Below are 24,439 nucleotides of genomic sequence, written 5' to 3'. Positions count from 1 at the left end.
CTTACGGAACGATTCCGTAGTCTTCAGGTATACCCTGATTGCCCGAACCACATCCAAGGAATGCAACGCATATTCCTGAGGATGATTGGGCTTAGGACACAAGGAAGGTAGCACAATATCTTCATTCAGATGAAAATCTGAAACCACCTTAGGAAGAAAGGATGGCTTCGGATGAAGAACTACCTTATCCCTATGAACCACTAGATATGGGGAATGGCATGATAATGCAGCCAGTTCTGACACCCTGCGTGCAGAAGTGATAGCCACCAAGAAGGCCACCTTCTGGGATAATGTAAGCAAGGGAATCTCCCTGATATTTTCAAAGGGAGGTTTCTGAAGAACCGACAAACACCAAATTAAGATCCCAGGGCAGTAAGGGCGCGCGCACTGGCGGAGCCAAGTGCCGCGCCCCCTGGACACCAAGGAATGAGTAGCCCAAGGCTTCTGAAAGAAGATTGCTAATGCTGAAACCTGACCCTTGATAGTGCTCAAGGATAGTTTCTGCTCAACCCCCTTTTGCAGAAAAGCCAAGATTCGGGTCACCGAATAGGTACGTGGGGGAAATTCCAAAGATTCACACCACGCAATATAAGTCTTCCATGTGCGATAATAGACTTTGCTGGAAGTCGCTTTCCTTGCTTTAATTAGAGTAGGAATAACTGAAGCAGACAACCCTCTGTCCTTCAATACCTGGGTCTCAATAGCCAGGCCATTAAAACCAGCGACTGTAAAGCACGATGGAAGATCGGTCCTTGAGACCGCAGACCCCCCCTGAGAGGAAGTCTCCAAGGAGCGTCCGCGACTAGCCTGTCCAAGTCGGCGTACCCGGCTTGATGAGGCCAGCTCGGAATTTCCAGGATAACTGGAGTTCCCTCCACCTCTATCCTGCGGAGAAATCTCAGCAGCAATTTGAGAGGGGGGGGGGAAGACATATAGTAGCTGATACTGCCTTTACAGGCCGTTCAGCGCGTCTGCTGCGTCTGCTAGAGGATCGCGGGTGCGAGCCCTGTTGAGCCAACCTACCAACAGATCCATATCCGGGGTGCCCCAATGAAGGGACAGCTGGTGAAATACCTCTGGACGAAGAGACTATTCCTCTCAATCCAGAATCTGACGGCTGAAATAATCTGCCTGTCCACCCCTGTGATAAATTTCGCGGAGAGAACTGGAACAACTGTTCCCCCAATAAGAATGTTGGCCACTTCTATGGCCGCCAGGGCACTCTTGGTGCCCCTTGGTGATCGACCTAAGTCATGACCGTGGCATAGTCTGATTGGATCCGAACCGGGCTGCCCTGGAGCTGCTCGGTCCAGTAAATCAGACAAAGTCTGATCGCTCTCAGTTCCAACACATTTATCGGTAACCTGGAATTTATCAGAAGAAATGACTTCCCCTGGCTGAGCATCGGAGACCGAAGCCACCAGACCAGAGCCTCCCTGGTCCGCTCACTCAATCGGATCCGATTGTCCAGGGAATCGGGATTCCGATTCCATATGAGAAGAATCTCCTCTTTGGAGAATTCGGGTAGGAGACTGGGCAAACGGTACTGCCTCTAAGGAGGCGACCATCAATCCCAGCCAGTTGATGGACAGCAACATCCGAATCATTGACTGAATCTTCTGGAGTTTCTCCGCATGGAGAAACACTCTTGCCAAGGATGTATCCAAAATTAGGCCCAGATAGTTCAGTCTCCTGGTGGGAACCAGGGATGATCTTTGGGAAAAGCAACGAAAACTCTGATGTCCTGCTAAGATGGGGATATAAGGATAGGCATCCTAAATGTCTATGGACGCCAGGAAATCCCCCTGATGCAGGGAGGCCACCACTGTATGGATGGACTCCATCTTTTCCAAGGCCAGAATTGGACGCACCTAGCCCTTTTTCCTGGGCATTGTGACCAAGTTCGACTAGAACTCCTCCAAGGAATGGGAACTACCACTGCTTGTTGTATCAAGCTGTCCCCCGCAAAGCTTTTAAGCGACCCGGGGATGTCGACTATTGGAAGGGAAGAATCGCACTGGTGGAAGTGATCGAAACTCGATCTTGTATCCCGACCAGATGACCTTGCAAACCCCTTTATCCGGGATTCTGGAAAGCCCTGGATCAGGAAACCGGTGAAGACGTCCCCCCACCCTAGAGATGGGTGGGGCCCATTCTGTCAATCCAACGGGATAACAGTGGCTTTATTTAGTCTGGAAATCGGTGAGTCCACTATTGGTGGTACCGTCCATCATTGTAATGAGGGATTCCTCAAAAAGATAGCGCCTAGCCATGCGTTTGGAAATAGCAGGGCTCATTTACGGACGACCCTATTTGGGCAAGGGAAACCCTTCACCATTTTGGTAGGCTTGCTAGTACCAAAAAAGGAATACGAGTCTCAGCTACCTCTGCCGGTGTAGCCTCAAGATTTAAGGTTTCCCGGACAGACACAACTAGTGCTTCCACCAACGCTTCTTGTGCTATGGCGGAGGCAGAAGCGTCCTCCTTACTGTCTGAGGAGACCGTACCGGAGACAACAACCCCAAAAAGGGACTGCAATGACCAACTCAGAATCCGTATCTGAGGTATCAGATGACATAGGGGTAGGCGGGGGTCGCTCTTCTTGACCCCCGTCCCTGACAGGCTACCTCCACCCGGGATACCAAAGACTCCAAAACTGCTGATAATGCATCATCACAAGTGGGGTACTGGAGGGTCCTGCGGCGACCCTGAGGGGATCAGGTGGGGATACATGTGTGGCAGGGTTCATGTAACAAGACACTTGCCAGCAAACACAAAAAAATTAATTGCAAGAAAAAAACATTTTTTTTTTTTTAACTTAGTCCCCCAGCGCAGTAGCGCCCCTCAGTCTACCTGCTTGGACCCCTCAGAGAGAGAGAGAGAGAGAGAGAGAGAGAGACCCCAAGGCTCACCTGATGCACAGAAGTTTATCAACCTGCTTCCAGCACTGTCTGTTACAGACAGGAAGTCTTTGGCTTGCTTTCCCTGGGCCAAGGAGGCGGCTCCGCCCCTTTACACGCCTTCCGGCGCCTCCCAATTACTCCACGAGGTGTTTGGTCACCTCAAACATGGCAGCCCCCATGCTGGAGACACGAGGCTACGCCAATATGGCGGCCTCGTGCGATCTGCAGGAAAATGGCGGCGGCCTGTGTAGGATAGCGGCGGCTTGCAAGTTAGCAGCGGCCTGCGGGATGTGTGCATTCAGCCTGTGCGGCCTGCGGAAGTGCCTCGGCCTGCGGGAGGTGTCCTTGGCCTGCGGGAGGCTGTGCGGCCTGTGGAAATGACCGGCTTTCTGGAGGGATGGCGATCTGTGGCTGCAGTAACTCAGGCATAGGCATCGGCCTGTGTACACACTAGACAGGTAGGATACCTCAATAGTAATGCCTTTTAGTAGTCTGCCACTGACTTCAGTCACCCTTACAGTCATATAGTGACTTTAGATAGTCAGCTCCCAAACCAAGCCTCCTGGTTTCTATTCACAAAAATCACACTCAAATTGGGAGATCTGTGACCTGTTATAGGATAGAGGGGAGACCCAGAAACTGAGTGTCCGACCATCCCAGAGAGGGGCCCGCGTCCACCAACAAACCCGACAGGGGGAGAGGGGGGAACATTCTACTCACCATACCGGAACCAGGCGGGCGCCAACTCCTGACAGAACCCCTCTCCACCGGGGTGGGGGGGCTGTCGACCAATACGGACGCCGTGACTCTGTTGGTCATTGGCGTCCAGGCGAGACGTTTAACTCGCAGGGTCAGTCCCCGTCCAGTGGGACTATGTCGCGGACGACCCAGCGCGGAGCTATGGCCTGCACGCGCTCGTAGGCTGAACTGGGGTGACCACTGGATCTCAACATCCAGCCCGTCGCCCAGTTTCAGCGTACTTGCTTGAAGATCTCACAGGAACACTGGAGAAAAAAAGCGGTCTAAAAAAAGTATTTCTAAAAAAATCCTGCCAGGACCGAAGATCCTAGCAAGGAATCTAGGTCCTTACTCCTAACTAGACAGAAAAAAACTGATTTGCTGTAGCAGGAAGTGAGAGGATATACCCTCTGGGACTGCCCCTAGAGTGTGGCCAGAACGTCGTCTTTCCTGTCTAGTGCTACTCCTGTAGAGGGCAGTATAACCCGAGTTGATATTAATCCAGGAGGACTACGTCTGTCAATGAGCGACAGAGAAAATTCTTTTCTCAGTCCTCTGACAGACGCAGTCTCTTCCAAGTTTCATCACTATTGGGTAATGGCGCCCTCTGCAGGAGAAGGCTAGGTAGTAAAACTTCCAACAAGGCCAGAACAAAACGTGGCCAACAGGGCAACAAAAAAAACTCAACAGGAGCTACCCCCAGAAAAACAAATTCACCCCAAGACAAGAAAACATGTCTCTAAAACAAACCGCAGCGCTCAAAACTTTGCGGCCAAAAGAAGCATCCGAGGATGCCATCACGTCAATATTGTAGAACTTGGTAAAAGTATGCACAGACGGACCAGGTCGCCGTTTTACACACCTGAACCACAGAAGCCTGATGGAGAAAAGCCCAAGAGGCACTCACGGCTCTCGTAGAATGAGCCCTCACAGGGAAAGGAGGAACCTGACCCATGAGTGAATAGGCCTTAACAATAGTCTGTCTGATCCCTTGAGAAATGGTTGCAGCAGACGCAGCTGAACCCTTCCGAGGTCCCTCAGGAAGGACAAATCGGAAATAAGACTTCCTAAAGGATTCCGTGGCCGACAGGTAAACCCTGATCGCCCGAACCACATCCAACTAATGCAAGGCAAAACAATATCTTCATGGAGGAGGTGGAAGGCAGACACCACCTTAGTGACAAAAGACTGGTTGGGTCGCAGAACAACCTTATCCCTATGTATGTCTATGATGTTTTCAAAGGGAGGTCGTTGCAAAACGGACAAAACCACATTCAAATCCCACAGAGGCAAAGGAGCCCTCCATGGAGGAGCCAGGCGACGCACCCCTTGAATAAAGGTGCGAATCAGGGAATTAGTCGCCAAGGGACGCTGAAAGAAAATGGCCTTTAATCGTGCCCAACACCAAACGCTGTTACACACCTTTCTGCAAGAAAGCTAGGACCTGCGCCACTGAAAAGGAGCGAGGATGCAACCCTTGTGACTCACACCAGGCAATGAACGCCTTCCAGGTACGATGATAAATCTTCCTGGAGGTAGCCTTCCGAGCTCTCAGCAAGGTAGGAATAACCGCATCAGAGAGACCTCTGTCTCTCAACCCATGGGCTTCAACCACCATGCTGTTAAACCAAGAGACCGTAAAGCAGGGTGGAAAGATTGGCCCTTGAGACAGCAGATCTTCCCTTAGAGGTTGCCGTCAGGGAGGCTAAATGACCATCTTGACGAGATCTGCGTACCAAGACCGACGAGGCCAGTCTGGGGCCACCAGAATCACTTGTATGTTCCAGCGCAAACCTGCGGAGGAACCTGGACAACAGTTGAATCGGGGGGAAAGGCACAAATCAGCTGATGCCAAGGCACCACCAGCGCGTCCGTGGCGTCTGCCAGAGGATCTCGAGCCCTGGCCAGGAACCTTTATACCTTTTTGTTTAGACAAGACGCGAACAGATCCACGTCCGGAGTCCCCCACTGGGCACACAGGAGCCAAAACACCTCCAGATGCAGGGGCCAGTCCCCCTGATCCAAGGACTGAGGACTCAAAGTCCGCCTGTCAGTTCTCCACTCCCGAAATATGAACAGCAGAGACAGCTGGAACGTGCACCTCAGGCAAGTCAGAATCCCGGCCACTTCCTTGGCCGCCCGGGCACTCCAGGTGCCCACTTGATGATCGATGTAAGCCACAGCCGTGGCAATGTTGGACTGCACCCAAACCGGAAGGCCGTGCAGCCAAGGCGTCCAAGGAGCAGGCATAGTTTGATCGCCCTGAACTCCAGGACAAGGATCGGAAAGGAAGATCGACAGATCGCCCAACAGGGTCGGGTGATAACCCGCTCAACAGGAATTCATCCAGATACCAGAGGATCGCAATCCCCCTCAGCGGGAACAGGGCTCACACCCCAATCAAATCTTGGTGAAGCCTCAGGGTACCCCGGCTCCGGAAACAGCGGTGAACAAAAGACCCCGAAAACCTTTCCTGCCGAAGGAAACTGCACCACCACCACTCCCTGCGCAAGCGGAGCCCGCACCGCCTCCCTGGGAGCCCACAAACAATCCCGGAAATAAACGGAGACATGGTGGAAAGAACCTGTCTGCCGGGCGAGACCGCAATATGGGCTTGAACCCTAAACTAATTAGTTTGTGAACCCATGAGTCCTGAACCAGAGACGCCCAGGGTTCCGGAAGGCAACGCAGACTGTCGCCCACCCCCCAAGAAGGCGATGGTGTCCCTTCATGCAGGGGATGAACCGTCTTCCGAACCGGACTGGCTATGCTCGGACTCATCCAACTAAGCCTTCTCGTCCTCTCCGGAGGCTCTGAACGGTTTACCTTTTTCCTGCGCCCCTGAGGCACGAAAGGGCCCCCGATGAGCCTTGAAGGAAGGACCCCTCGCTGATTGGGGAAGGAGAGTACTCTTACCCCCCGTGAGACCCTTTACGATCTCATCCAAGGAGTCCCCAAAAAGACGTTCCCCCAATAGGGTATATCAGACACGGCCTTTTTAGAGGCATGGTCTGCCGACCAGCTCTTCAGCCACACCATGCGGCAGGGTGCAACCGCCACCGCAGACAATCGTGCAACCAGGGGAGCCTCGTCCAGGGCCGCGTCACACAGATACACCATGGCCTGGGCCATTTGGTCCATGAGCTCAATGAGATTCGGAGAAACCGACTCAGCCAGCAAGTTGCGCCGAAGCACCTTAATCCATTCCTTGAGAGAACAGCACGAAAGCGAACACCGGCTTGAGGAGTGAGCCTGCCACCAAGTTAGTGTGGTGGAAAAGTGACTCCACGCGCCTATCCATCAGGTCTTTAAACACCAGGGAGTCATCCACGGGAACCACCGTGGACTTATTCAACCTGGAAACAGTGTGGTCCACTTAAGGTAACACCGTCCAGCGATTGGAAACAGGGTCCGCAAAGGGGTAACGGCGTTGAAAACGCTTAGACACCGCCAGCACGTGCTTAACGCAATGCCACTGTTACTCCTCGGGTCAGGGGAAAACCTGACCCGACTTCTGGGCTTTGCGGGACCCGAAGGAAACCAGCTTACCTGACAGGGTGGGCTCATCATCAATGTTCAAAGTCTCCCTAACAGAGCGAACAAGTGCTTCAACCAAAGCGCGTTCCCGCACTGCAGCAGAGGACTCCTCCTCCCCCCCCCCCCATCTGAGTGTGCGGAAAGGGCAATGTCCATGGCAACTATGCCAGGCTCTGAATCAGAAAACAGAGGGCATCGGCCGTTTTTGAACATTACCGTATGTCATCATGAGATCAACTTTGGACGTCAGTTTCAATGGCCGCAGATAAAGAAGCTGGATGTCACGGATTACACAAACAAGGAACACTGGCCCTTAAAATCTGTGATTGCGGTCTGCACCGCGATCGTGCGCTGCTGCTGGAGTACCCCCGTTATATTGCTAGATAAGTGAGAAAGCAATGTGTCCAAGGAGAAATGCCCAAAAACGAGAGAGACAGAGAGAGACAGAGAGAGAGAGAACATACCGCTCTCCACGCTTCCACTGCAGCAACTGAAAGATGGCTGAAGAAAGTGACCGAAATCACTAGAGGCCAAACAGTGCCCTGAGCTACACAAACATGGATGGCAATAGAAAGTACATGGGAAAACACAGGGAGAATGGCTGCCGCCCTTACAATGTGGCTGCCCACATACGAGATGGCGTCGAAAACTGTGCCAAAAGCACGTTATGCAAAAAATGGCTGGTGTCCTTAATCTGATGCAGCCAGGCTGCCCTCACCCAAAATGGTGGCCGAAAACGATGCACTAAAGGAAGCCCCCCAGGGCAAGGTAATAACCCCCCCCCCCACTCAGTTGGTGCCGCGAGAGTGCCCCCGTATTCAGTAGGGAGGCAGGATCCGTCCAGACCAGCCAAGGGGGACCTCAGAGAGACCGTCAGCCCTGACATCCCCAGGAGTGAGCCCACATCCCACCTCCCCCCAAGAGGAAACGCTGCAACACAGGGCGTTCCAGGGTTGATGCGTAACGGCAAAGAAAAAAAAATCCCCGCAGGCTCGTCCCCATCTGTCGGAGCACCGTTGTTACGAGGCCTGGGCAGACCACAACCTGTGCACACTCATAGGCCAGGCTAGGGTACCATAAGGATCTAGATTATCCAGTGCGAAGCCCAGCCCGGCTGTCGCATGTAGTTTACCAGGAGGATCCCCTGACTCGCTAGTGTTAGTGAGTGAGAAAAAAAAAAAAAAAACTGAGACCAGAGTCCCAGCAGGGTATCCTAGGTCCTACTCCTGAGCTAGGCAGCAAGAAACTGATTAGTAAGCTTTTAAGTGTCTGAGGATAATGTCGAGAGGGACAGCCCCTAAGGTGTGTCTAGTTAAAGCTTTTTAATTAAGTTTTACTACCTAGCCTTCTACTGCAGAGGGCACCATTACCCAATAGTGATGAAACTTGGAAGAGGCTGCGTCTGTCAGAGGACGTGAGAAATATCCATTTTATATAAATATATTATTGCTTCAAAACCTTAGATTTAACACTGCATTAAAGTGTACTTTCACATTTAAACTGGAACTACTTTATATAGCTATGTGTTTTTATTCGCACAGCATTATTTAAAAATATAAAGAAAGAAAAAAAATCCTACCAAGCTTTACCTTAAAATGGTTTTAAAGAACCAAGGTTTTTGTTTTCCCTACATGCAATCTATGCATGAAGGTAAGAAAACCTTCTGTGTGCAGCGTTGGGTGGCATATTATATCCTAGGGCTCATTTACACATACTGCGATGACTGTAGTATTTTTTTTTAACGCACTGGTCAAATAAGGGTTTTCCAAGTGCCCCCCCTTCAAACCAAAATGCTGTAGTGAGGTTTGGTGCACAGTAGAAAAATGCAGACCTGCAACATTTTTCCACAGCGCAGTGGATGGCACCACATGTCAACGCACTGCTATGGAGACATGAACAAAGTGTCACTTCAAAGAAAAGTAGTACGATGCACTGAAACATGCATTGCAAGGCTCCTGCAAGACCTAACACTAACATCTGCTGCACAATAAAAATCTGCTTGTTACTGTGCGGGCTAGTGTGAACAAGTCCTTAATATTTGAGTTTGGTCTGTCCCCAAATGCTCAGAAGAGCCTGCAAGTCCTGTATAAATCTGCTCCAAACATCCAACCGAAAAAGGTAATGTTTTTTTAAAATTACTTCTAGGTATGCTGTGTTAATGATACAGTGGGGATCGAAAGTTTGGGCACCCCAGGTAAAAATTTGTATTAATGTGCATAAAGAAGCCAAGGAAAGATGGAAAAATCTCCAAAAGGCATCAAATTACAGATTAGACATTCTTCTAATATGTCGACAAATGTTAGATTTTATTTCCACTTTCAAAATTACAGAAAACAAAAAAATGGTGTCTGCAAAAGTTTGGGCACCCTGCAGAGTTAATATCTTGTACTGCCCCCTTTGGCAAGTATCACAGCTTGTTAACGATTTTTGTAACCTGCCAAGAGTCTCAATTCTTGTTTGAGGTATCTTTGCCCATTCTTCCTTACAAAAGTCTTCCAGTTCTTTGAGATTTCTGGGCTGTCTGTCATGCACTGCTCTAAGGTCTATCCATAGATTTTATTGAATCCATTTCTCCTACTCATGAGATGTTCCCTGTGCCACAGGCTGCAATACAACCCCAAAGCATGATTGATCCACCCCCATGCTTAACAGTTGGACAGAGGTTCTTTTCATTAAATTCTGTGCCCCTTCTTCTCCAAACGTACCTTTGCTCATTCCGGCCAAAAAGATCAATTTTAAACCTCATCGGTCCACAGAACTTGTTTCCAAAATGCATCAGGCTTGTCTATATGTTCATTTGCAAAGTTCAAACGCTGATTTTTGTGGTGAGGACGTAGAAGAGGTTTTCTTCTGATGACTCTTCCATGAAGACCATATTTGTACAAGTATCTCTTTATAGTGGAATAGTGTACCACAACTCCAGTGTCTGCCAGATCTTTCTGGAGGGATCGTGCAGTCAAACGTGGGTTTTGAATTGTTTTTCTCACAATCCTGCGAGCTGTTCTGTCTGATATTTTTCTTGGTCTTCCAGATCTTGCTTTAACTTCCACTGTTCCTGATGACTGCCATTTCTTAATTACATTCCGAACAGAGGATATTGACATCTGAAAACGCTTTGCTATCTTCTTATAGCCTTCTCCAGCTTTGTGAGCGTCAACTATTTTCAGTTTCAGTTTTCTAGACAACTGCTTAGAAGATCCCATGGTGCTGATTGTTGGGGCAAGGTCAGATGAGTCTGGGCATTTAAAACCTTTGAGATTGACATCGCCTGTTCTTCCCAGGCGATGATTGAGAACAATACATCACACTGGCAGGTCTCAGCCTTGCAAAGGGAGCAGTGCATGCTATTCTGCAGGGTGCGAAACTTTTGCAGACGCCATTTTTTTTTTTGTTTTCTGTAATTTTGAAAGTGTCAATGATGGAAATAAAATCTAACTTTTGTGGACATAAGAATGTCTAATCTGTAATTTGATGCCTTTGAGATTTTTCCATCTTTCCTTGGCTTCTTTATGCACATTAATACAAATTTTTACCTGGGGTGCCCAAACTTTCGATCCCCACTGTATATACAGTTGTGCTCATAGGTTAACATACCCTGGCAGAATTTATGATTTCTTTGCCATTTTTCAGAGAATATGAACACACTTTTTTCACTCATGGTTATTGTTTGGCTGAAGCCATTTATCAATCAACTGTGTTTACGCTTTTAGGGCCCTTTCACACGGGCGCTCCGTATGTCCGCAAATCATCCTATTTTTTTGCGGATGATTTGCGGACATAATGTAAGTCTATGGCATTGCGGATGTCAGCGGAATACCATCCGCTGACATCCGATTTTCCTCCTGTCAGTTCTGTTCCGTTTTTTGGAACAGAAAAAATCCTATTTTTGTTCCGTTCAAAAAACGGAAAGGAAGGAAAATCGGATGTCAGCGGTGTCATCCGCAATCCCCCATAGACTTACATTAGGTCCGCATATCATCCGCAAACGGATGGGATGATATGCGGACCTACGGAGCGGATGACAGAAATGTCATCCGCTCCGTGAAAAAAAAAAAAAAAGTCCCGCAGCGGACCTTTCACACGGAAAGCCCGTGTGAAAGAGCCCTTAAAATCATAATGACAACAGAAACTACCCAAATTACCCTGATCAAAAGTTCACATACCCCAGTTCTTAATACCGTGTATTGCCCCCTTTAACATCAATGACAGCTTGAAGTCTTTTGTGGATGAGGCGCTTTATCTTCTCAGATGGTAAAGCTGCCCATTCTTCCTGGCAAAAAGCCTCTATTTCATGTAAATTCTTGGGCGGCCTTTCATGAACTGCACATTTGAGATCTCCCCAGAGTGGCTCAATGATATTGAGGTCAGGAGACAGATGGCCACTCCAGAACCTTCACTTTATTCTGCTGTAGCCAATGACAGCTCGACTTGGCCTTGTGTTTAGGATCATTGTCATGTTGGAATGTCCATGTACGTCCCATGCGCAGCTTCCGGGCTGATAAATGCAGATTTTCCTCCAGTATTTTTTAACAACATACTGCAGTCATCTTGCCATCAATTCTGACCAAATTTCATGTGCCTTTGTAGCTCACACATCCCCAAAACATCAGCAATCCACCTCCGTGTTTCACAGTAGGAATGGTGTACCTTTCATCATAGGCCTAGTTGACTCTTCTCCAAATGTAGCGTTTATGGTTGTGGCCAAAAAGCTCCATTTTGGTCTCATCACTCCAAACGACTATGCCAAAAAGTTTGAGGCTTGTCTGTGCTGCTTGGCGTATTGTAAGCGGGATTCTTTGTGGCATTTGCGAAGTAATGGCTTTGTTCCGGCGACTCAACCATGCAGCCCATCTTTCTTCAAGTGCCTCCTTATTGTGCATCTTGAAACAGCCACACCACATGTTTTCAGAGTCCTGTATTTCCCCTGAAGTTATTTGTGGGTTTTCTTTGCATCCCGAACAATTTACCTGGCAGTTACGGCTGAAATTTTAGCTGGTCTATCTGACCGTGGTTTGGTTCTAACAGAACCCCTCATTTTCCACTTCTTGATTGGTGTTTGAACACTGCTGATTGGCATTCTCAATTCCTTGAATATCTTTTTATATCCCTTTCCTGTTTTATACAATTCAACTACCTTTTCCTACAGATCCTTTGACAATTATTTTGCTTTCCCCATGACTCAGAATCCAGAAATGTCAGTGCAGCACTGGATGAAAGATACAAGTGTCTGTCAGGAGTCCTGGAACTCATTGACCTTTTATACACACATGCACTAATTACAAGCAAACGGATCACAGGTGAGGATGGTTACCTTTAATGGCCATTCAAACCCCTGTGTGTCAACTTGTGTGCATGTTATCAAGCCAAAATCACCAGGGTATGTAAACTTTTGATCAGGGTCATTTGGGAAGTTTCTGTTGTCATTATGATTTAAAAAGAGTAAACACAGTTGATTGATAATAAATGGCTTCAGACAAACACTAACCACGAGTGAAAGAAAAGTTTTTGTGTTATTCATAATCTTGGAAATTCAGAATGAGTTTGACAACATGTTTAATTCTATAAAAATACACATTCTAGCAGCCATAATGGGAGGAGTACTCAAAAAAATATTGATTTAAAATCTGAGCACCATAAAAAAGTATGAACCCTACATAAGTTTATTAAGCATTTGCAGAAGAGGGGGGAAAAAACACCCCACAATAAGCCCGAGACGCAACAGTACACCACAGTAATAAATTACACAATCAGCATACTACAAATAATTCAAGACACGAAACGAATGTAAATTACCTCAAATATCTGAGCCAATTGTACTTCTTTATTGGAGAAGATAGAGTGGATACAATGTATTGCCTGCTTAGCTTGATGCGGTGTACCCCTCTTGGCCTTCTGATGCAAAACTGGAATAAGTGCCCTATAAATTACAGATTTGGAATAGGTATTAAAAACCACCATTCTAAAACCAATAATAATAAAAAAAAAAAAAATGTGCGTATATACTCTAATATCCAGCTTACTTTGACGGACATCTTGCCACGTGCTAATCATTCAATAAGCTCTTAGATCACAATTTACAAGAAGTGGTGTGTGTGCTTATAAGTTTCACAGGTGGTCACACACACACAAAAAAAAAAAAAAAAAAAAAAAAAAAAACAAGTTTAAAAGCAAAGCTCCAGCCTTCTTCAAAAAATTATAAAAAAAAAAAAAAGTCAGCAGCTTAATACTGTAGCTGCGAACTTTCAATATTCTGACACTTACCTGTCCACGATTCCAGCAGTGTCTTCACACGAGCCAATTTTTCAATCAGATTTCAGGTTCTGCAACAGCCAGTCGCCTACTGCACATGCATGGAGCACGCTGCCCTTTGTGAATGGTCCGGCAGCGGGGGGGGGGGGGAAGGTGGAGGGGGGCCCAACGTCTAGCAGATTTTGCCGTGGCAAAGTCAGCCAGAAGTGGATACCTGTCAAAACCAGGTACCCGCTCCTCCCCCCCTTACCCCCCGGAAGGTGCGAAATGTGGCAGCAGAGGGGGAGGTAAACTTGTGGGTAGAGCTCCACTATAAAGAAACGGAGCCCCCACCTGCTGGCTGCATACGAAAAACTGGATTTTTGACTTACCGTAAAATCCTTCTCTCTGAAGTTCATTGATCGATGCAGTTCCATATCCTTCCTAACCATTGGGTTAAGCTGCCCCCTACAGGACTAGGACACTAGGCAGGAAAAATCTTTACCACGACTATGGGGCAGTCCCTGGGGGTATACACTCACTCTGTAAGCATTGTCAGAAGAAAATAACCCCCAACAACTCCTAAATAGAGGGGCGGATGCTGTGTATGTCAATGAACTTCAGCGAAAAGGATTTTACAGTAAGTCAAAACTCCAGTTTTCTCTATTGTTCATTGACAGACACAGCTCCATATTCTTCTTAATCATTGGGACGTCCCAAAGCAGTATTAACATGAGGGTGGTAAAACAATGCAGAAAGGAACGCAATTCCCAAAGGCTAAACTTAGCCAACCAGGTAACATGAGGCTCGACCAGGAACAACTAGCTCACCCAGAAACAACATACACCCTCAGAGAATAAATGCTCTCAACAGCAGCCTGCAAAACCTTGCGGCCAAAGGAAGCATTCGAGGATGCCAACACATCTACTTTGTAGAAATTTGTGAACGTGTGCACAGATGACCAAGTTGCCGCCTTGTAAACTTGTATTACTGACACCTGATGGCGAAAAGCTCAAGAAGCATTCAGCACCCTAGTAGAATGCGCCTTCACAGGAAAAGGTGGTACCTGACTCCTAAAAGTGAATAAGCAGGTACCACCGTCTGCCTTATCCTTCTGAACATGGTCGCAGCAGACGCAGCCAATCCCTTCCGAGGTCCTTCCTTAAGGACAAAGAGTCTGATTTCCTGAAAGACTCAGTAGCCACCAGGTAAACTCTGATTGCCCAAACCACATCCAAAGAATGCAAAGCAATTTCTTTAGGATGCTTGGACTTAGGACAAGTGATGGCAGCACGTCTTCATTCAAAAGGAAATCGGAGACCACCTTAGGAAGAAAAGACTGATTTGGTTGAAGTACCACTTTATCTCTGTGGACCACCAGATACGGTGTACGGCAGGACAGCGCTGCCAAATCAGACACTCGGCGCACAGAAGTAATAGCCACCAAAAAGGCTAACTTCTATGACGGTGTAAGCAGAGGAATCTCCCTAATGTTTTCAAAGGGAGGTTTCTGAAGAACTGACAGTACCCAAGTTAAGATCCCACGGAGGTAACTGGGACCATATTGGAGGAGCCATATGGCGAACGTACTCCTTGGATGAAAGGTGCGAATCAAGGAATGAGTAGCTTAAGGACGTTGAAAAAACACCGCCAAGGCCTACACCTGGCCCCTAATGGTACTTAAGGCCAACCTCTGCTCAACCCCTCTCTGGAGGAAGGTCAATATCCTAGCCACTGAAAGAGCGTGGATGCACCATAATCGATTCACACCGTGCGATGATAAATCTTCCTAGAGGTAAATTTCCTAGCTTCAACAGTGTAGGAGTCAGAAAGACCTCCATCTTTCAATACATGGCTTTCAACAGCCACGCCGTTAAAGCAAGTGACTGTAAAGCAGGATGGGAAAATCAGCCCTTGAGACAGCAGATCTTCCCTGAGAGGAAGTCTCCAAGGAACACCTTACCAAATCGGCGTTCCACGACTGGCGAGGCCAGTCTGAAGCCACCAGAATGACTGGAATCTGTTCCACCTCTATCCTGCGCAGAAGCCTCGGCAGAAGTTTTAGCAGGGGAAATGCATAAATCAGCCGATACTGACCCCAAGGAGCCACCAGTGCATCTGTGGCGTCGGCCAGAGGATCCCAAGACCTGGACACACAACCTCTGTACCTTCTTGTTGAGCCGAGATGCTAACAGGTCTACATCGGGTGTCCCCCACCAGACACACAGCAGGTAAAACCCCTCCGGGTGAAGGTACCATTCCCCCTGATCAAACACCTAACGACTAAAGTAATCCGCCTGCCAATATTCCACTCCGGGGATATGCAGTGTGGAGAGGGCTGGAAGAAAGTTTTCTGCCCATTTTTGGATCTCGGCCACCTCCCGGGCCGCCAGGACACTCTTGGTGCCCCCTTGATGATTGAATCCGAACTGGACAACCTTGTAGACGATTTGTCCAGTGACTCAAGCAAAGCTTTATCGCTCTGAGTTCAAGTAAATTGATCGGTAGTCTGGACTCTCAGAGTCAAGGTCCCCTGAACACACATCTTTCCCAGCACTCCACCCCACCTGGACAGGCTGGCTCCATGGTTACCACGGTCCAATACAAAGGAATAAAGGACGTGCCCTGACGCAGAGCCAAGGAACAAAGCTACCACAGTGGAGCACTTCTTGTGTTTTGACTCCGCCGAATCAGATTGTCCAAAGATTTTGGATCCTTGTTTCACTTGACAAGAATTTCTCTTTGCAGAGCTCGCGTCGAACTACCTAAAAAAGGTAGACACCATCAGGCCTAGCACTCACATGCAAGTCCGCAGAGAAGACAAGACTGATGGATAAAAGCAAGGGAATCGCCCTCTGCAACTTTTGCAGCTTTTCTAGAGGGAGAAACACCCTTGCTGAGGCTGAGTCCAGAGTCAGCCCCAGATAATCGTTTGGTAGATGGGACCAGAGCAGATTTTTTTAAATTGATGTTCCGACCAAATTCTTGCAGAGTCCGTACAGTGATTTATATGTCGCACAACAGGACAGAATGCCAGTCTTCTCTTAAGAGGGGATTGTCCAGGTACCCAAGTACGGCAATCCCCTGCTGACGCGGTAATGCCAATACCAGAGCCAACACCTTGGTGAAGACCCTGGGAGTGGAGGCGAGACCAAAGGGTAACGCCACAAATCGATAATGCGCCTCTCATACAGACGCTTTTGTCCAGTGTAAATAGGGACGTGTAGATATGCATCCTTGATATCGATGGAAGCCAAAAAGTCCCCTTGGTGTAGGGACGACACTCCCGTGCGAATGGACTTTATTCGAAACTTCTGTACCCGCACAAAGCGGTTTAAGGCCTTGAGGTCCAGTATTGGACACACTTAGCCTTCTTTCCTGGAAACAGTGAACAGGTCGGAATAGAACCCCTGAAAAGCGTCCGAGAGGGAACCGGCACAATCATCCCTTGCGACAGCAGATCTTTTGCCGCCTCTCCTAGATCCCTTAGCTGGTCTGGAGATAGGCGTAGAATGAACGGAAAGAATCTGTCCGATGGTCGAGACCTGAACTCGATCTTGCAACCCGATCAAATCAGTTGGTGGACCCATTTGTCCTGAATGAAGGAGGTCCATGGTTCCGGATAGAAACAAAGACGTCCCCCCACCCCAATTACGGGTGAGTTCGTCCCTTCATGCAGAAGGGGACTTGTCTCAAGATATGGAAGGGCCTGCTCTCTGCTTACCAGACTACGTCTTCTTGGAACCCCCAGATGATCTAAACGGCTTAGATCCCTTCGCCTGCGTGCTGGAGGCATGAAAGGTCCGCCTATGTGCTGAAAAATAAGGGCCCCATCTGACGCGGAGACTTGCCCCTAGCAGACTGAGGAAGAAGAGTACTCTTCCCACCTGTAAGAACTTTGATAAGTTCATCCAACAAAGAACCAAATAGGTGGTCCCCTGTAAAGGGCGGATATCCGACAGCCTTTTTAGAAGCCTGGTCCACAGACCAGCTTTTTAGCCACACCATGTGTCTCATTGGTCACCCCTACCGAGGAAATTCTAGCCACAAGGGGGGCCGCATCTAAAGACGCATCGCACAAACAGTAGGGATTAGACCATTTGCTCCATTAGCTCTGCAAGGCCCGGAGGAAAGCTGTTCTGCTTTCAAATCACTTTTTAGTAACTTTGCTCATTCCGTTATGGTCTGGACACCAGAGTGATAGCAAAGACCGGTCTAAGTATTGAACCCGCTATCACATGTAAGTGGTGGGACAGAGTCTCAATCCTATCAGAGTCTTTAAAGACCGGAGACTCCTCCACCAGGACCACAGTAGATTTGTTCAGTCCAGAGACTGGATGGTCCACCTTCGGTGGAAAGGTCCATTTATTGACTACAGCGTCCGCAAAGGGGTAGCACCTCTTAAAGCTCTTCGGCACCACTAACATGTGTTTAAGGTGCCCCCACTGTTCAGTGACAATTGTCAAAAAGTTCGGGACAAGGGAAAATCTTGACTGACATTTCGGATTTGCATGTGCCAAAGGACACCTGCGTCCCTGACGCTGCAGAATAATCCGCCATTTTTAGAGTTTCCCGCACTGACACCAAGTGCCTCCACCAGCGCGAGTTCCCGCGCAGCTGCAGATGAGGATATTCCATCTTTGCCATCATTTTGATGACAGATCCCTCAGGGTAAATCGCGTCTGTGGCGGCCATATCAACCTCAGCATCTAAGAATACGGATGAGGCAGGTGAGGGCAGAGGGTGCTTTTTACTAGTCCTCTTTTTTAGGACCAAATCAAGTTTTGACACCAGGTCTCCCAAAACGGCAGTTAAGGCAGACAGGGGGTGGCAACCCGCATGTTCCCGCAAAACCAAGGAGGGGGATCAGTAGGCGAGACTTGCTCCTGGGACTGTATGTTATCCCGGGGATAGTGCAGTGTCACTTTAATAATACTGCAGAAAACGGCGCTGCACCAGCGGTACTACAACTCCCAGCACACTAAACTGCAATATAGCAGAGTGGGAGGGCAACCTACAGGGACCCCAATCGACTCATCACCACCCGATATCAGGGAAATTAGAGGCAGCCTGAAATGTGCAGAAAAACTATCTTCACAGGAAGATGAAGTGTCTGGGTCAGCACTAGCGTTAAAGCCTTGCCCCTTCACTGCTGTACATCGTTCTCAAACTATGATAAAATGTCCGCCCAATGCATTTCAATGGGGAGGCCACAACAAAATGGCTGCCCAATGCATTTCACATTTCAATGGGAAACTACTAAAAAAAAAAATGGCTGCCGAGCCTAATACTGCTAATCTACTGAAAAATGCGGTGTCCACGGCACGCCATGCAGTCTACAGGATCCCGAGGGATCCAGCACGCATAGGGGGGCCCTGGCAATGACCCTCACCAGAAACAACACCCCCCCCCCCCCCACAACGGATTATTGTAACGCTCCTGCGTTTTTGTAACAAGATGGATTTGCAGCTGCAGAAATCTACACTCAGCAGTCATGTAGAGATGTGTTGAAATACCAATTCCAACTCCCAAGACTCATCACTGTGGCCTGCCTGATTCAGCATACAAATATACACACTCAATAAGATGTTCCTGGAGTGATAGATGTATATAGCAGTATAGTGGTGATGTGCTGAAGGGACAGGTATGAACAGTTACAGTAGATGGCAAGCACTCGAGAGAAATGTTCAGGAGAGTATAGATGGTAACAGGTAGGATGCAGATAGGTTAGCAATCATGTACGGTAGTAGGTGGTAGGATAGCAGATGACATACAGGAGAGACTAACCCAGTGCAAGGATAGATGTTAGTAGGCTCAAGAGCTAGCAATCTAAATAACAGTGCAGATGATAGGTTTAGTATTGCATAGAGTGACAGTCTTTAGTGAGCAATAGATATAGTGTAAGTAGGTTTTATGGAGGTTTCCCCTGCGGGGTACTTATCACTAGAGAGTAGGTTAGTAGCGGGGTCCGGTAATGAGGAGTGATCCGGTAGCGAGATACAGGGATCAGGAGCGAGGTTCCGGTCTGTTCAAGGCAAAGGAAAGCAACTGGAGGTTCCGACAGCGAGACACACTAGCAAGCATGTGGACAGCCAAGCAGGTTGAACGAACGATGTGAGTGAGACCGCCGGCGGTTGAAATAGCCGCTCTGCGGCGCTCAGCAGTGACCTAATCGCTCTTAAAGGTATATGCGTACCACCTAAAGGGAAAGGTGGGACGCATTGAAAAGAAAGTAGTAAATAAGGGTACTAGAGGTACCAGAATCTTACAATTATGCACTCAGCGGCATCAGCCGCTATGCTGTGGCAAGGCCTAGCGCGGAGCAGTGACCTTCACACGCTCGCTAGCCAAACTGGGAGGCCACAAGGATCTAGAATATCCAGTCAGACGCCCAGTCCGGCTGTTGATTGTAGTTCTCTCAGGAACATAACTAGCTAATAAAAAAAAAAAAAAAACAAGGTTCCATTTTACATAAACATGCTAGGACCGAAATCCCAGCAGGGAACTAGGACCTACTCCTGAACTAGGCAGAAAAAACTGAATCCTATTAGCAGAGTGAGTGGGTGTATGCCCCCAGGGACTGCCCCATAGGCGTAGTAAACATTTTTCCTGCATAGTGTCCTACTCCTATAGGGGGCAGCATAACTCAATGATTAAGAAGACTATGGAGCTGCGTCTGTCAATGAACGATAGAGAAATCGACATTTGTAAACAATGCAAAATGAAAAGCATTTAAAATAAGATGTTTAAATTCACAGCAAAAACATTTCTTTGAGTCTGTTAAAGGACATGGAATGTTTATAACCTTTAAGTTATACCGCTGCCTGCAGGAGAAGTAGACAAAGTTCAAACTGCAAAACTTTAGGCCACACCGGGATGATACCTCAGTTTTGTTTAAAAGCAGTATGGAGAAAATCAAAACACAAAGGGGTGAGACCATTCATGGAGTCAAAGACAACGATTTTAAAAAGTACACAAATCCTATCTTTCTCTTCCATTGAGAGACATTAAAGTTTTTAACCTTTGGTATTTTGAAAAACAGCGGTGGGCAAAACAGCAAACAATAAAACTGGCCCAATTAACTGGGGACTGCTAACATCTCACAGCTGCCTAAAGTTCCTTATGTTCAAAGTCTGCACTAGACTGGGTCCAAACATCCAACTAGCAGAACTTCAAGAATGTGTAACCAAGATTAGAGATTTGCAGCTATGCAAATCTGTGAAACACATGCTTGATCCAAAAAAGTTATTAAAGCCAATGACCATGAAAGAAGGATGACAAAATCAGTCCTTAAAACTAAAGGCCGTCACAATCTCAGAGCCCAAAGAGTGTTTGCTAGGAGTCTTTCCAGGTCAGTGTACCACATCCACCTGAAAAGATGCCCCTTGGCTTAGATCAGAATTTGGCCTTGAGCATAAATCAGACTGGAGGAAGGACAGGATGCATCCCACAGAGTATTTTCCAGAAGGAGTCACTCATCCTGAATAGATTCCTTAGGAGAGGGGGATCTTCATCTACCTACTAGTCAAGAAGTATATCCACTACAAAGGTGCTCAAGAGGGAAGGCTAAAGGAGCTATCTTGTGATCTTGTTATCTATGGCCTCTAATAGGACCAAATATCTGCCCATAAACACTCTTCCCTGGACAAGTAGGAAGATGGTTGCTCACGCAAAAGGGCGAGCGGAGTGCCTTGGAGGCAAAGAGTCGGATTTGGGGAAACGGACCAAACAGAGTACCAGTAGGGCCCTGTGGATAAAAACTATAACCCCAGATAATTGCCAGAAGCCATGTGCTGAATGTGGTTATATGGGGAAACAGTGAAACCTTTTGCCCAGTCCCTATAGGCTCCTGAAACTGGGCAGGCAATCCAAGAATTGCAGTGATTGTACTGTGGGAGCTGGGAACTGGTGACGTGGACGGACAGCAAACCCAAGGAATGATTCAGAGCCACATGCTCAGTACAGCGATCAAGAGGGGTGCAGGAGCACCTGATTTGACGAACTTGCACCACACCACCAGATAAATGGTGCCAAATTTAAATGTTTGGGGTGCCTATTCTATGGCTAGTAACACCGCTCTTCCCCTTCCAAAGCTTATGAATAGGGGTACCAGCACCTTGGGACAGAATTTAGGGAGAAAACCCTGAACTTACTGAGAGAGAGGTCTTCATATTCTGGGCAGGGTATAAGGGATTAGAACCCATTCTGGCTTTGCCCTTAACAAAGGGCATACACCTGGAGGGGTATTTAGGGACAGGGCTCTGCTGCATGCAAACCACAACCCTGGACCAGTATAGCAACATGTGGTTAATTTACAGCTCCTACGGAAGAGGTAAGCTTCTCTAAGAGTTTACAGCTCCATCTAAGGACAATTCGAAAACATGGGAGGCAGGCGTGGCTTGTAGGTGTTGTCACTGCAGCTTTTTTTCGCTAGCGTACAATTACCTGAAGGTAGATGCATACAACTTATAATTAAAGCGGAGTTCCACCCATTTTTAATAGGTTGGAATACATAGATCTTTGTAATCCCCTTTAAAACGGCTTTTACCAATGGAAACTTTTTTTTTTTTTTTTTGCTAGTAAATACCTTAATTTTGGCTTTATTCCTCCTCTCCTCACTTCCTGGTTCGATCGGCGATGACGTCATTCGGCGATCCGCAGTGTCTGCTGGGATGTATTCTACTTGCAGTAGCTGTATCTGTACTGAGCCGTGCCTGCCCCGCCTCCGCCCCGCCTCCTCTCATTGAATTGCATTGTATGAATGTATTAAGGCTGTTCTCTGCCCAGCCTCCGCCCCGCCTCCTCTCATTGAGTTGTATTGAGAGGAGGCGGGGCGGAGGCTGGGCAGAGAACAGCCTTAATACATTCATACAATGCAAATCAATGAGAGGAGGCGGGGCGGAGGCGGGGCAGGCACGGCTCAGTACAGATACAGCTACTGCAAGTAGAATACATCCCAGCAGACACTGCGGATCGCCGAATGACGTCATCGCCGATCGGACCAGGAAGTGAGGAGAGGAGGAATAAAGCCAAAATTAAGGTATTTACTAGCAAAAAAAAAAAAAAAAAAGTTTCCATTGGTAAAAGACATTTTAAAGGGGATTACAAAGATCTAAAGTTCCAAAAATGGGTGGAACTCCACTTTAAGTACTAAAAATGTAATGTCCTATAATGGAAATCTAGGGAAAAAAATAAGCTTACCCAGAGATGGGTTTTAAGAAACAGCCATACTTGTGAAGCAGCATGGCTGACATGTATCAGCCAATACATAAATCGGATTAAATTTCTAAATGGGTTATATCAAAGGTATTTATTTAAAAAAAAAAAAAAAAAGAACTTAACATTTTTTTTTGGGCTATTGCCCTTAAACTAAATGCAGCTTGGTGAAAAAGTGCCCAACACGCCTTTAAAACAATACTATAAATTACAAAGAGTGTAAATCTAACATACAGTATCTCACAAAAATGATTACACCCCTCACATTTTTGTAAATATTGTAGATCTTTTCATGTGACAACACTGAAGAAATTACACTTTGGTACAATGTAAAGTAGTGAGTGTACAGCTTGAATAACGTGTCAGTTTGCTGTCCCCACAAAATAACGCAGCACACAGCCATTAATGTCAAAACCGCTGGCAACAAAAGGGAGTACAGCCTAAGTGAACATATCCAAATTAGGCCCAATTAGCCATTTTCCCTCCCAGTGTCATGTGACTCAGTGTTACAATGTCTTAGGTGTGAAAGGGGAGCAGGTGTGTTAAATTTGGTGTTATCGCGCTCTCTCTCTCATACTGGTCACTGGAAGTTCAACATGGCATCTCATGGCAAAGAACTCTCTGGAGGATCTGAAAAAAAGAATTGTAGCTCTACATAAAGATGGCCTAGGTTATAAGAAGATTGCCAAGACCCTGAAACTGAGCTCCAGCACGGTGGCCAAGACAATACAGCGGTTTAATAGGACAGGTTCCACTCAGAACAGGCCTCGCCATGGTCAACCAAAGAAACTGGGTGCATGTTCTCAGCGTCATATCCAGAGGTTATCTTTGGGAAATAGATGTACGAGTGCTGCCAGCATTGCTACAGAGGTTAAAGGGGTGGAGGGGGGTCAGCCTGTCAGTGCTCAGACCATACACCGCAATCGTACCAGAAGGAAGCCTCTTCCAAAGATGATGCACAAGAAAGCCCGCAAACAGTTTGCTGAAGACAAGCAGACTAAGGACATGGCTTACTGGAACCATGTCCTGTGGTCTGATGAGATCAAGATAAACTTATTTGATGCAGATGGTGTCAAGCGTGTATGGCGGCAACCAGGTTAGGAGTACAAAGGCAAGTAAGTCTTGCCTACGGTCAAGCACGGTGGTGGGAGTGTCATGGTCTGGGGCTGCATGAGTGCTGCCAGCACTGGGGAACTACAGTTCATTGAGGGAACCATGAATGCCTACATGTACTGTGACACACTGAAGCAAAGCATGATCCCCCTCCCTTCAGAGACTGCCAGAATTCCAATAGGATAACCTCAAACACACCTCCAAGATGACCTCTGCCTTGCGAAAGAAGCCGAGGGTAAAGGTGACGGACTGGCCAAGCATGTCTCCAGACCTAAACCCTATTGAGCATCTGTGGGGCATCCTCAAACAGAAGGTGGAGGAGCACAAGTCTCAACAGCCACCAGCTCCGTGTAGTCATCATGGAGGAGTGGAAGAGGTCTTCAGTGGCAACCTGTGAAGCTCTGGTGAACGCCATGTCCAAGAGGGTTAAGGCAGTCCTGGAAAATAATAGTGGCCACACAAAATATTGACATTTTGGGCGCAATTTGGACTTTTCACTTAGAGGTGTTGCCAGCGGCTTCGACATTAATGGCTGTGTTGAGTTATGTTGATGGGACAGCAATATGTTACATAAGCTGTACATTCACTACTTTACATTGTAGCAAAGTGTCAATTCTTCAGTGTTGTCACATGAAAGATAGAATAACGGAATTTTTGTAAAATCTTACCTGTAAAATTCCTTTCTCTGAGTCCTCCGACAGTCG

At 47.4% G+C, this 24,439-nt stretch overlaps 1 protein-coding gene across 3 annotated transcripts in view; it reads right to left on the bottom strand.

The window, feature by feature from the left end:
* The window catches only part of PDS5A (PDS5 cohesin associated factor A), a 337,552-nt gene that overhangs the window by 107,843 nt on the left and 205,270 nt on the right, over positions 1–24,439 (bottom strand). For all 3 annotated transcript variants that reach the window (XM_082258623.1, XM_082258625.1, XM_082258624.1), the window contains one exon: positions 12,972–13,095. In XM_082258623.1, the coding sequence (XP_082114749.1) occupies positions 12,972–13,095 (124 nt within the window). The remainder of the gene's footprint in view (positions 1–12,971; positions 13,096–24,439) is intronic.

Source organism: Pelophylax lessonae, assembly GCF_965119305.1.
Source record: "Pelophylax lessonae genome assembly, chromosome: 1".
Lineage (NCBI taxonomy): Eukaryota > Metazoa > Chordata > Amphibia > Anura > Ranidae > Pelophylax > Pelophylax lessonae.
The sequence above is the reverse complement of the archived record's forward strand: the minus strand, read 5'-3'. Positions and strand labels throughout refer to the sequence as shown.